Genomic DNA, 12,684 nt, shown 5'->3' on the forward strand with positions numbered 1-12,684 from the left:
TGGTTCATTTAGTACTGCAGCGGGACAGCTGTGGCTTTATTTGTGAGGAAGAAGTTTTCTTAGGCTTACATGCATCAGGAATATGAGTCGAGTCTTCTAGTTAAAACTAGGAAGTGTCACTGTACGTTTCTTAGCTACTCGGAGTGGTTTTCTCAAATCAATAAAGGGATGGCAATCCCAAGCGTCTATCAGGCAATGTGTTTTCAAGAATATGCTTCTTGGGTCTTTGGGACTTAAGCTGTTTACAAGAAAAAAAAAAGTACATGCTCTGACTAAAACTAATTTTAATTTTTCTTCACCAGTTCTTAAGTTTCATTGACATTTGTATGGATTCTTCTGCACCATTCAGGAGACAGAGTGCATAAAACCTGAACTTTTGAAGTAAAAGTTAAAAGGAGAAGAGCCTAGTCATGTTAATTCTTCAGAGAAACAAAACCATAAGGCAGAAATCCAAGTTTGGTGGGTTTTTTTTTGCTTTGTAGGTGACTTTTAAAAATGTAGGCATCAGTGTTGTTTTAGTAAGAGAAATCTTTCAAGAACTATTTGGCAAGAAGGATATGAAGTGTTGCTATTAATGGATGTAAATACTCAGAACAATGATCAGGACGTCTCCATGTTGCTTAATTTAATGCTTATAGTGAGTTGGCAAGTAGAACAAGTTGCACAGTCCAAGTTTGTAGGGGGAAGTACAAAGTTAGAGTAGAATGGATGCTGAAAAGACATTAAGATATGGAGAAGTAGGCAATGCCTAGAATAAAATTTCAACTCTGGGGATGCGCGCGCAGTGAAAAAGAAAATTGGGAATGTTTTTAAATCTGAGGACAAATTAAATGAGATGTGTGAGAAAGGAGACTGATAATGTGGGATCTAAAGAGAAACAGCAAACACTGAGCTCTTTCTCCTGTTATCTGGGAACATACTTACATTGGAAGTAATAATGGAACATTAGCTGAATGGTGTCTGTAGCGTTGAGGACAATTTTGGTCAGCGATGGGAAGATTCCACTTAACTGGCAATGCAGTGGCTTCCCAGTGTGTAGTGATTACTTGTGGAGAGGTGTCTGTAAATTAACTACATTTAAGAAAAAGAAAGGAGAACATAGTCTTGTCTATGCCAAGTGATCTGCCAAAAAAGAGGATGAAAATTTTGTTGGCTGTTGGAAGGTACAGCTTATGCTACAGACATGGATAGTAGTATGCTGTGTGAAGATGGAAGAGTAAAAAACAATCACTTTGTAATTAGAGTTAAGCTCCAGTTGAGCATCCATCACACGTTACATCATCTGCGGTCCTGCAGCCTGTGTGTTGCCAGAGTGGAGGCTGGCTCTAAAAAAGCTGCTGGGAAGGCACAGGTACCGTGTCTTCCCCGTATCCTTAAGAGGAATTGAGTTTCTTGCTAGATCACGCTTGTAGAGAGGGCAAATTCTAATACAAAGCAAGTTGATAACCACAGTGCTAGAAGGATAATGGTTTTTTTTCCATCTCTAATTCACTATGTAGTGTGTATATTGCTCTTTGTTTTATGATACTACTAATCATGATTACAGGTTCTGTCAAAATAAATACTCTACAAACACAGCAAAAGAGATCCTTCTTCCCCCATTACATGAAACAGATTTTTGTCACGTGATGCTACACTCCTGTCATGTAGGTTGCATATAGTACTTAGGATACCTTAGGGAAAGTATTGTTTATTTATCTTAAGGACATAAAAGGAAAGAATTTTGGAAATGAACAAGTAGAAGATGAGTTTAAGCAGAGGTTAGGGAGGCAGGTAATAATCCTATCTGCAGCCTGCCTAGTTTATGAAGATCAAGTTGTGAGTATCTGCTTCATACATCATTGCCAAACAAATTATGAACATACTGTTCTTTATTTATCTGTTGTCAGAGATGAAGTATCAAGTGCAGCAAATAAATCTTGATTTTCATAAGCTCAGTTGACATGCTGGAGCCAGGTAGCATATAACTTGGATCTAATAAGCTGAGCAAATGTGACATGGAAGACAAAGAGAGAAAAAATGTGTATGCAGCTTCTCAGCTCTAGATTACATATAAACAGTGGAAAACAGAGCCATTCTTTCCCTCCCACCCCCATCTCCCATAATATGCCAAACTTCTTAAACTAGTGCTGTTTCATTTAAAGCAAAAAAAGCAAACAAACAGAAAAAATGTTCACCTTAACCAGGGGTTCAGAAAATTGTATGAAACCCTAAAAATCCAAAATAATCTTTTAAAATGTATGGGATCGTATCTTTGGCAGAGCTCTATGCTTATTTAAGCAATCTGTCTGGAGCCAGGGTTAAGCACTTCAGGGAACTCTACTAGAGAACCAGGTGTCCTGGACATTGTCATACATTGAAAATATTAGAGCCAGATATTTGTCAGGGATTCATCGGCACAGCTATACAGCCTTCAGCAGAGCACACAGTACATACAGGCCGTCCAGCTATGCATTTTCTTCTCTGGCCAAATGAATGGAGCAGCTTCTTCATCTCCTTTTTCTGAAACGTTAGATTGTCTTGCTTTAATGTGCATTTGTTTCAATTACTGACAAGTTATTTCTGATTTGGGGAACACTGGGGACTGCTCTATAGATTCCAGAATATTGTATGTTTATCTGGAAAAATGTACATAACTATGTATTACTTAAACTAGAAAAATGCAGATTAGCTGAAAAAATACAGGACTGATGAACAGATGGTATATGATTGCAAAGAAGCTCACAAACAAGCATTTAAATGCAAGACATCTACAGAAGTAGCATGTCCATAGAATAAATAAAATTTGGTGAGAAGAATTGAAACAGAAGGGAAACTCATCAGTAGAAATAATGAGTGTGTGTGTTTATGTAGATCATTTCAGTTGTGCTGAAACAAAATGTAAGTAAACTGAAGAAAGTGAGAGGCTACATGGATAAAAGTAACTTTTTTCCCAGCTTTCCCTACCTGTTATAGTTTAGCATTGCTGATTGTTACCATTTAGTGGACCTTGATTGTTACCATTTAGTGGACCTTCTTTCTATTGCAGCTGTTGAGAAGTTCTTTGGTGAACAACAGGACACAGGCCAAGGTGGCAGAAGAGCTGGGTATGCAAGAATTTGCCATCACTAATGACAAGACAAAAAGACCTGTAGCTCTTCGGACGAAGACTTTGGCTGATCTCTTGGAATGTGAGTTAATTTGGTTATAACAGCTTAGTACTTATGCAGCTTCTTTTTCCTCAGGGCTTGTTTAAAAAAGCCATTAGAAATTCCCCAATTCACTATTAAAAATGTATGTTCAGGTTTTCAAATGAATTACGCCTATACCTCTGAAAGCCAGATTTTTGAACAGTAGCCTAGAGTTTTGAAGTCTGTATGAAAGCATGAAGGAGGCGTACTTGCAGGTGGCTTAGCGTTGTAGGCTTAGAAATTGAGGGGTCGTGATGACCAGGTCAAAAGCATGTCTGGAAGGTTAAAGCTTGTAATCCGAGTTGAGCTATTGAACAGCGTTTCAATGTTTCATTATTATATTCTTGTCACTGTCGGAAGACAAGGTAGTTCCTTCAGCAGGTGAATATTTCTGTGGATCGTTTGGTTGCATTTTAGGTTTCAAAATGGTCATTCTACAAGAGGGAAGGCTACATGGAAATTATTTTTAGTCCATTTATGGAAGTTTGTGCTACCTTCTTTCCAGAGAAAGTGGAAACAGTGATAAATATGCTGCAAAGAAAGTTAATCCATACCTTGTATATTTTGATATATTTTGTGAGTCATTCGGACCTCTTGGCTTTTGCCAGATCCTCTAAGCAAATGGAAATAGCACACAAACAGGAGTGATTTATATCTAAAACTTTTTTATGGTACCCAGTAGTGATTTATTTGTAAGTATCCATGGTCTCCTGGTTAAAATGTGAGATTAGGAGCTGAGTGTTGTTTCTAGCTCTTTAAATGACTGCGTGGATTTGGGTAAGTCACTTAATCTCTTTGTCAACTTCTTTTTTTTCCCTGTGCATGCAGCATAATACCTTCATCAGATCACTGCTGTGAAACATAGTTGAATATAGCTTCAAAGTACTCAGAAATACTTGTTTCTAAAGGTTCAAGCCATTAACTTTCTTCTTGGATGAGTAACTACCTTTTTTTTTTTTCCCCAGCCTTTATTGCTGCCCTGTACATTGATAAAGATTTGGAATACGTTCACACTTTCATGAACGTATGCTTTTTTCCACGGTTAAAGGTAAGATCAGTCAGGTTTCTTCTTTCCTGCCACTGTTTTAACGCATTATTGCATTTGAGACTCTTACCACAACCTCTCAATTGTAAAAGCATCTTTGTGAACTTCTTACAGGAGTTTATTTTAAATCAAGATTGGAATGATCCTAAATCTCAGCTTCAACAGTGCTGCTTGACTCTCAGGACAGAAGGAAAAGAGCCAGACATTCCTCTTTACAAGTAAGAACTGGCATCTTACGTCTGATTATCAGTCTTTCTTGCATGTGGAGGAAGGACGTCATCAGTCACCCTGTGTTTTTCCATAGTTTGGTTTTATTGTAGTTACCCAAGCCTTCCAGTCTGTCTTTGTTTGAAGATGGAAAATGTTGAGCCCACGTATGTCTTCCTGTATAGTGATAGAAGAGGTTCAGGGTAGTGAACCTCTTAACTTGTACACCTCAGCTAGATACCTGAAGCTGGATGGATCTCCCTTCTCTCTTTCAGTTGTAAAATAGTGTAATAGTTGCTTCAAAGAGGCAATAATAAAATTAGCATTGTGTATTGCATCCGTATCCATTCAATTAATCTAGGAATGGGTGTAATGTTAGCCCCTAAAAGAAGAGATAAAGGCTATGAAAGGTCAAGGTTTGTGTTGTTGGGATTATTATATCAAAAAGGTATGAAGAATGAAAATCTTAAGTGCATTTGTCACATTTACTGAAGTAAAGTTTTCAATGAAATGTAACAGTTCGGTTATAGTGTCAAACAGTGTACTTCTGACGCGTGATCGTTTTAACACTGCAACTGATGCTTTGCAAATCTGACTCCTCGGTGTCTCTCTCTGAGGGTTCACAGCTTTGACTCGAGTGAGGGAGATGAATACAAAAGTAACAATTCCCGATTCTTGAAAACCCACTGAGTATCAAGTGCCAAATGTTTGTTTTGTTTTGCTGTGATGATAAATTGATTTTTATAGTATAGCTTAGAGCTAGTAATATGTTGTTATCTTCCTATTATCTTGTTAAATTCCTTTTCTTGGCATTATCTGTTTCACTGCAGTAAGTACTATTGCTTTTAAATTTGGGGTGGGTTTTGTTTGCTCTTGTCACAGCACACGGAGACAGAATACTATAGTTAGATACTTTAAAAATTGATGTGAAATTGGTTCTTCTTCCAAAAAGAAACATGGTAGTGGACAGAACTCAAGCTGACCGTGGGAAGAGATTTGGTACAGCAGGAAGAAAGAGCAAAAGAAGCAATTCATCGCATGTCTAGGGAATTACCTTTTTTCCCTTTAGATGGTTGCTGATACATGTCCTAGACTTCAGCTAAAATGGAAAGCTTGTTTTGTAACAAACTGTAACTTTTCAAAGCTGATGGAAAATTTCTTTGTACTGTCATAATTCACAGCAGAGAGCTACCATGTCCGATATAAAGTCCTTTTAAAACCTTGCTAACTGCTCAGCTTTCAGGAACTAAAATTTTAGTGCACACAATAATCATATTGGTGTGATTATTTGCAATTGCATAGCTACACACAATTTATATGACTTTATTACAACTGTTTTCACAGTGTTTTAACAGTTTGTGTTATAGTTTGCATTTTTGCTTATGGATTAAATTTTAATTTTCATATGGTGCTTCTGAGTGAACTTGGAGTAAATATAACCAAGATTATGCACCATACTGGTAATCTCTGGGTTAATGTAATTTATACAGGCACCTTTCAACCCTTGCTCTATGCTTTGCACTAATTCCACTATATGTATTGACCAGACTGAAAGCTTGATGATATATGTGCCACAAACGGATTCTGGTTGTTAATCCTTCCTGCTTGAATAAATCATACCTTTCTTATTTCAGGACTTTACAGACAGTGGGACCATCTCATGCCAGGACATACACAGTAGCTGTTTACTTCAAAGGGGAAAGAATAGGATGCGGTAAAGGCCCAAGGTATAGTGAAAAATTAATCACATGGTGTTAAAGTTTGAGTGTGGCAGTGTCCAAAATGACTAGCCATGGAGAATAGACAAGTGTGTGGTTGGCCTTAGAAAAGGAAGGCTATAAAAGCCTTTTTCTGTAGAGCCATTCTGAGTTTCTGCCTCAGGAATACCCGAAGGTTTCAACATCTGTGTAGTTTTGGGTCTTAAGCTTTTTTGGTGAACTTGCCTACAAGGTGGCTAGCAATGCTAGACAGTTTGTGGCTCTCAGACTAGAAACTGCAGAACAGCTTCCAGGAAACAGTGACTTTATCTTTGGCTTTGCTACTGGATTACTCTCGAAATTAAGGTGGCAGTTTAAGGGTGCAAGGCTCTCAGGGTTGTTTTTTTTTCTGATGTTATTACTTCCAGGCATTTTGGAATTGGTTTCTAAAGTTGCAAAGACTTCAACCATGAACCCTAAAGACCTCATCTTATTTTCTGCTACCAAATCTGGTGGTGGTTATAAAAATATCATTGATTTCATTGCGTTCACACCTCGGCGATTTTGTTCCTTTTTTTTCTCTCAAGTAAAGGCAAATGTTTCAGTGAAGAATGGACTAGAATATTCTCTTAGTGTTATTGATCTAAGTTTAAAAATATTCTACTGGAACTGTAGTGCTATTGCTCACATATTTATGAAAAGGCTGATATATCATACGCTCTGGGAATTACTAGCTACTGGTTATCCAAAGAGTTTTATTACAAAAGAGTAGCTAGTGTTCCACTTTGTCAGAAACTTTAGTTTATTCTGTACAACTTGGACCTTACGTAACACGTTTTTGTTTGGCTTTCACAGCATTCAGCAAGCGGAAATGGGAGCTGCAATGGACGCACTTGAAAAATGTAAGATATTTGGGCAACAAAGAAAATCATTTATAGTTTGTATTCTTGATCTTTATAGTGAGGTGAGGTGCAGGTTTTGTAGAGGATAAGACTTGAACAGAACGTATATGCTGAATGCTGTTAGCTTCTCAGCAGCAGGTTTCCCTTTTAGTACTTTCAAGATAATTTTGTAGCAGGTGAAGTTAATAAGATACCAACAGGTATTTTTTTAAGGGAGTTGATCAGCGACAGAGGTTGCAACTTACAGGCAACCCCGTACAGTGAAGTCTCATTGAGATTTTCCATGCTTAAATATGCAGTGGGGTAAGACTGCTTAGTCTCTGATGGTGTGGTTGTCTCATCCTCTAATTTAGCAGCGGAAAATTACTTTTCTGTTGCCAATTTAGAAAATAAAATTTGATCTGAGATTATACAGTAGAGTAGGTTAAAATATAGCAGGCAGATCTCCAGCCAATGTAAGTCAATATTTATCTGTTAAGAACAGCTTATATCAGCGGAGGATCCAGTGATCTGTGTGTGCATCTCTCAGAATTATGCACAGGATAGCCAGCATGGGAGCAGTCCTTCAGTGCAGTGGAGTTTCAGATATGAAAGGAATGAATGTACACAAACATCTTATACAAAAGAACTTCGGTCAGTTGAGTTGAAGTGCCAGGTGTATAGATGTATTGTAAGCAAATAGGTTACGCACATTTTGTGAAGCAGAAGCTCTCTATTCAGAAGAACATGAGGTACGTTTTTTTTTTTATTTGATTCAAAGGAAAGACATGCAGTTCCTCAGATGCCAAAGGATTTTAATGTGTTATCTCTGCATCTGGAAATCCCAGGGCTTAAAAATTACAGAACACAATGTGTGCCTGTAATTCAGAATTTTTTTATATCCATCTGCTAGGCATATACTTCTCACGACTAGTAAATTTGACAAGTAAAAAAATGTAATTTCCTTTCTCTACTGAACACCTGCAAGATGTTACTGAAGGGTTTTTTGAGTGTTTTTTTTTTTCTTGTGACAATATCACCACTCAGAGAACTGTGAGCTTCATCTTCTGTCAGTCCAAGGACTTCACAGCTCTTTTCTGAAATATGTATTTGAATATCATAGACTTCCAGAGGTCTCTACTCCAACTGTCCCTCAAAACAGAGCCAACTTTCAAGTTAGGTCATGTTTCTCAGTGCCTTGCCAGTCAAGTTTTGGCTGTCGTTAAGAATGGAGGGTCCACAGCCCCTGTGGACACCTGTCCTAGTATGTATATATTTGTGGAGTGGAGTTTTTGGTTGTTTTTTCTAAGGCATAAGTAGTTAACTTCAAGTAAAAATGCTTTTCATATACCTGTTTATATATATATGATAGCCATGATGAGTTTATTACATAAATTCCCTTCTCAACATCTTAAATGGGTTATAAACAAACAGGTTGCTACTAAGCTGAGTACCTCTGAGTTCTTAAGAATCACGTTATAGGCACAGTGCTGAAAATCCGATTTTCATTTTATGATGCACACGAGCAACAAAACAACCTGGAACTCTATTAAGAAAGCACTGGTGTTTTTAAAAACAGCAGCAATTCAAAAACAATTTGCTTTTGTTTAGATTGCTTTCTGGTTTAAATAAATATACCCTCCGATGTCCGAGTTGTAAATAACCGATGAATAAACCTTTTCTTCCTGTAGTATATAATAAAAGGCGCAAATTTCACCAGCCAATAAAACAAAGCAGTAGAAAGTCATTCTGCTCTATCACAAGCTCCAGCAGATTATGTGGCTTCTGCAGTGAGTCCTCTAGCTGAACAAATCTGTGTTGCCTGGGACCCAGAAAGAGGAGGGAGACGCTTAGTGTCAAGGGATACCTCCCTGAGGAGGCTCTGCTGAAATTTTCTCTTGGTAGCCAACTAGAGTATGAGCAGTCCTTTTCCGAGACATCTCCCAGATTTGTTTATATCTTTAAAGGTCAGTGTAGTAACCTTTTGCGTTCATCTCGGGCACAGATAGGTACCCGGTGCTGATCCCAGAGCTCTGTGTGATCCCAGCAGGAGGTCTGCCACGTACCCTACCACTTCTTCATTTTCTCATCGGCTGGAGGGTGCCGGTCTCTGCAGCACAGACACACAGATGAACGTCAGCACCCTGGTCATGCAGAAAACATCAAATTCTGTCAGCTCTGCACTAAATTGAGAGCAATTCTGATCAACTATATAAGCTGGTTTTATAGCCTCAGTTCTAACTAGTGTACATACGTACCAGCCAATGGACAAGTCTCTGAAATCAGACGCATCCATCCCCCTAGCTATTTCGCCATCACCTCAGCCTTGTCTAGTCTGTTTTAGCCAGTTCTCACTCATCCATGCTCTTAAGACTGTGCTAAGGCTGTATTCTGGTACATAGCCAAGCATTGACTTTTTCAGGAACAGATTTTACTGCATTCCATTTTGCTACACTATTACTATCCCATTAGGAACCCTGCCATAATGTGGGGCACCTCGTGGATTCTGCATAGTTTAAAATAATAATAATAATCATGGAAATATCTGTACAATGCTTGGAACCAGTGACTAATACTTACGGACTGAGGACAAAACGACAAACCCTGACAACATTGACAGTAGTCTCACATTCATTTTTCAGTATCGACCACCTGTTGCTAAGGGAACAGAATGTAAAATCCAGGTAATACCTGGCCATGCTGCTATATCAGGATTTTATATTTTGTTTTTGTGAGTGTATTAGATTTGTCAGTGCTTTGTAGCAGGAGAAACAGATGTGGAAGTCATAAAGAAACACAAGTCTTATGACACACAGCCTTGGTTTACTGTATTATTAGAAATAAATGAGTAAAAATGGTAATAACATTATTCCCTCCTACCCCTAATCTCATCAAAGTTGGTTTTTGTTTTTTTTTTTTAAATGTAAGAGATGAGGCTTTCTGTGTTACCAGTTTGTTTCTTAATGTAAAATATTTTTCCTTGTGTCAGATAACTTTCCCCAGATGGCCCATCAGAAACGCTTCATTGAACGGAAGTACAGACAAGAGTTGAAAGAAATGAGGTGGGAAAGAGAGCATCAAGAGAAAGAACCAGATGAGACTGAAGAAGCAAGGAAATAAAAGAAGGGCACAGAAGCAGTGGCATATTTACTTACTTAATAACTCTGACTGCGGCCTATGGAGACCTAACCTAGTTTCTTGCAGATGATGAATGAAGAGTGCCTGTTGATATCAAATAGAAAAGCATAATCTCTTCTTTAAAAAGTGTCTGTATATATAGCATTTCTTTAGTTTGGTTTTAAGCGTGAAGTTTGTTTGGCTTTTTAATAAGACTTGTTTTTAAATCCTTTTAATTTTTATGAAAAGTTGTGGGATTATTTTTATTATTTTTACTGTCTTGTATGAAGTAATAAAGTATGAATTTCAAAAGCCTGTAGGAGGAAAAGCTGTTTAACAGTTGTCTTCTATGTCCAAATGCTGTTTTGTGAGTGACCAGCAAGGTTATTGCACGAGCGCCGCTGTGGCGGAGGAAAGTATTATGAGAAAGATGTGTCCAGATCGTGTATTATGAGAAAGATATATGTCCAGAAGATACCAGTGTGACCATAATACTTCAAATAGTGTATTAGAAACTCCATACAGGTGCTGTTCCAGACAGGTTCATTGAAAACTGGTTGTATCCAATGGAGGGCCAAATTGATCCTCAAGGTGTAGTTCAAAGCTGGCATACAGTTGTAAGTAACCCAGTTTCCTTCATTTTTGGTGTCTGGCTTTTATTAGACAGACAGATGTTTCTTCTATAAAAGCTCTGAATGGTACCAAAAGTGGAACATCCTCTGTGCCTGTTGGTGGTTTTTACCACAGACTACGAACTTCATTGTAGATGTTGGTGCGTCATTTGTACTTTTAATTTGCCTGCTTCAAGCCATTCATTTTTGTTATGCTGACCTCTGAGTTAAAACAGTCCCTCAGTATTCATTTCTCTGTCTTTCTTTTCTGATAAGTGAAACAGGTAGAACTCTTATTTGCCTTAACTCTGCATTTTCTTCCTGCTTCAGATCCTTTTTGGCAAGTTATTTATGCGTCTTTTCTGATGTAAGTAACACAGAGGTATGTGGTAAGATACCAAGCAGTTTTGTGAGCGTGGATGCACGAGTCTGGCCCAAAGAATTCATAGGGACTCCTGAAAGAAAACCGTTGCCCATTGGCCACACTACAGTGAGCAACTAATTCAGCGGTTGTCTGAAGCACCTTTCTGTCGGTGTGCAGTGGGCATCCATGAAAGCGCTTTATTGCAGGTGCCAAAGTAAACACAAGTGTAGCTGAAAAGTTCAGACTACCCAAATGTCTTCCCAGAGTTTCACTTCTGAGCTTATCAGTATGTGTATTTTCATAAGCAGATTTTTGTACACATGCAATGTGAGATGCACTTACATGTGGTGGTTTTTGTTTTTTTTTTTTTTTAAATTTGACCCCACAGCACTACCTCACTTTCTCCAGCTTCTATGATTGCCTTTTCTTAATGGATTGATGCTTTAAATCCATTTCAGGGGATGAGAAAGAAAAAATAAAAAAAAGCCCAAACATATTCTGTAATTTAGAGACTGATAATAAACCATTAAAACATAAAGGAGGGGATAAAAACGACACGATAAAGGCAAGGAGCTGCTCTCTGGTGGATGCTGCTGTTCTCTGACTTTTGAGACGTGATTGTAACTCCTTATAGCTTCAGTCTGTAAATAGAAAGCTGAGATGCCTCTGAACAGCAGCAGGCTTGAAAAGCAAGCAACAACAACTCCCCTACCCCCCAGGTCTTTTGTATTTCAAAGTCTTTTGTAGAATTGCCCATCTGCTTCTAGCAGTAAGTTGAAATGCTGCGTTGTCGAGGGTTAAGGGTAATTGTGTACACGATTATTTTATTTTTCCTTAGTAACTGGGACCAGATTGACGTGTTTAACAAGTAGAACGTGCAGTGACTTCATTTTCAGGTGTACGGTTGCTTTGCAAATTTCTTTCATCGTATCTGATATCACCAGCGTACTCCAGTGGAATTGTTAGCTCGTCGTTTAACATGACTTTCATTCTTTGTACACATCATTTCACTTTTCATCTCTAAGACGACTGTGAGCTTCTTCATAAACATTTGCATAAAAATAGATTGAATTTATCAGATATGCTGTCGGGGGGGAGGAACCCAGAACTGTTCTTTTTTCTTCTCTGACCCAGAAATTGCTTGAAAACAAACTTTAACACGATTTCTGCATTCCGTTCCTACAGTTAACAAATTTTAGGTCTTTCTCAATAAAATGTAGATGGTAACCATTTTTTCATGAGTGGGCTGTTTTCCCTTTTTTCACTGTATAAGCACGGGCTAGGAAGACTGCCTGAAGAAATTCTGTTTTTCTTGTCTTGAGGGCAGAAAACAAGGTAAATAAATTCATGTTTCCTTTGTCTGTGTCAAAAACGCGGTGTCTTTTTGTGTGTGTGCTGTCTAAAAACAGCGGCTGTGAATGTTTCTGATAATTTAAGGAGATGCGTAGACTGTGTAATGTGAGCACAGTCTTTTGTAACACACACTAAGGAGGGAAAGTTGTTTCTTTAAGTTGCGTTAAATTTGAGAAAAATTATTACTGAGCTCATGTTACTCAGTGGAACAGCTGTAGCCTGTAACTAGGCAACTTTGG

At 38.1% G+C, this 12,684-nt stretch overlaps 1 protein-coding gene across 6 annotated transcripts in view; it reads left to right on the forward strand.

Annotated features, from left to right (window-relative positions):
* DROSHA (drosha ribonuclease III) overlaps positions 1–12,453 on the forward strand; it is a 72,898-nt gene extending 60,445 nt beyond the window's left edge. For all 6 annotated transcript variants that reach the window (XM_074576135.1, XM_074576141.1, XM_074576137.1 and 3 more), the window contains 6 exons: positions 3,029–3,170; positions 4,136–4,218; positions 4,330–4,433; positions 6,057–6,149; positions 6,975–7,021; positions 9,990–12,453. In XM_074576135.1, coding sequence (XP_074432236.1) covers positions 3,029–3,170; positions 4,136–4,218; positions 4,330–4,433; positions 6,057–6,149; positions 6,975–7,021; positions 9,990–10,120 — 600 coding nt within the window. In that variant the 3' untranslated portion in view covers positions 10,121–12,453. The remainder of the gene's footprint in view (positions 1–3,028; positions 3,171–4,135; positions 4,219–4,329; positions 4,434–6,056; positions 6,150–6,974; positions 7,022–9,989) is intronic.
* The last annotated feature ends 231 nt before the right edge of the window (positions 12,454–12,684 follow it).

The sequence above is a fragment of the Larus michahellis genome, chromosome 2, assembly GCF_964199755.1.
Source record: "Larus michahellis chromosome 2, bLarMic1.1, whole genome shotgun sequence".
Lineage (NCBI taxonomy): Eukaryota > Metazoa > Chordata > Aves > Charadriiformes > Laridae > Larus > Larus michahellis.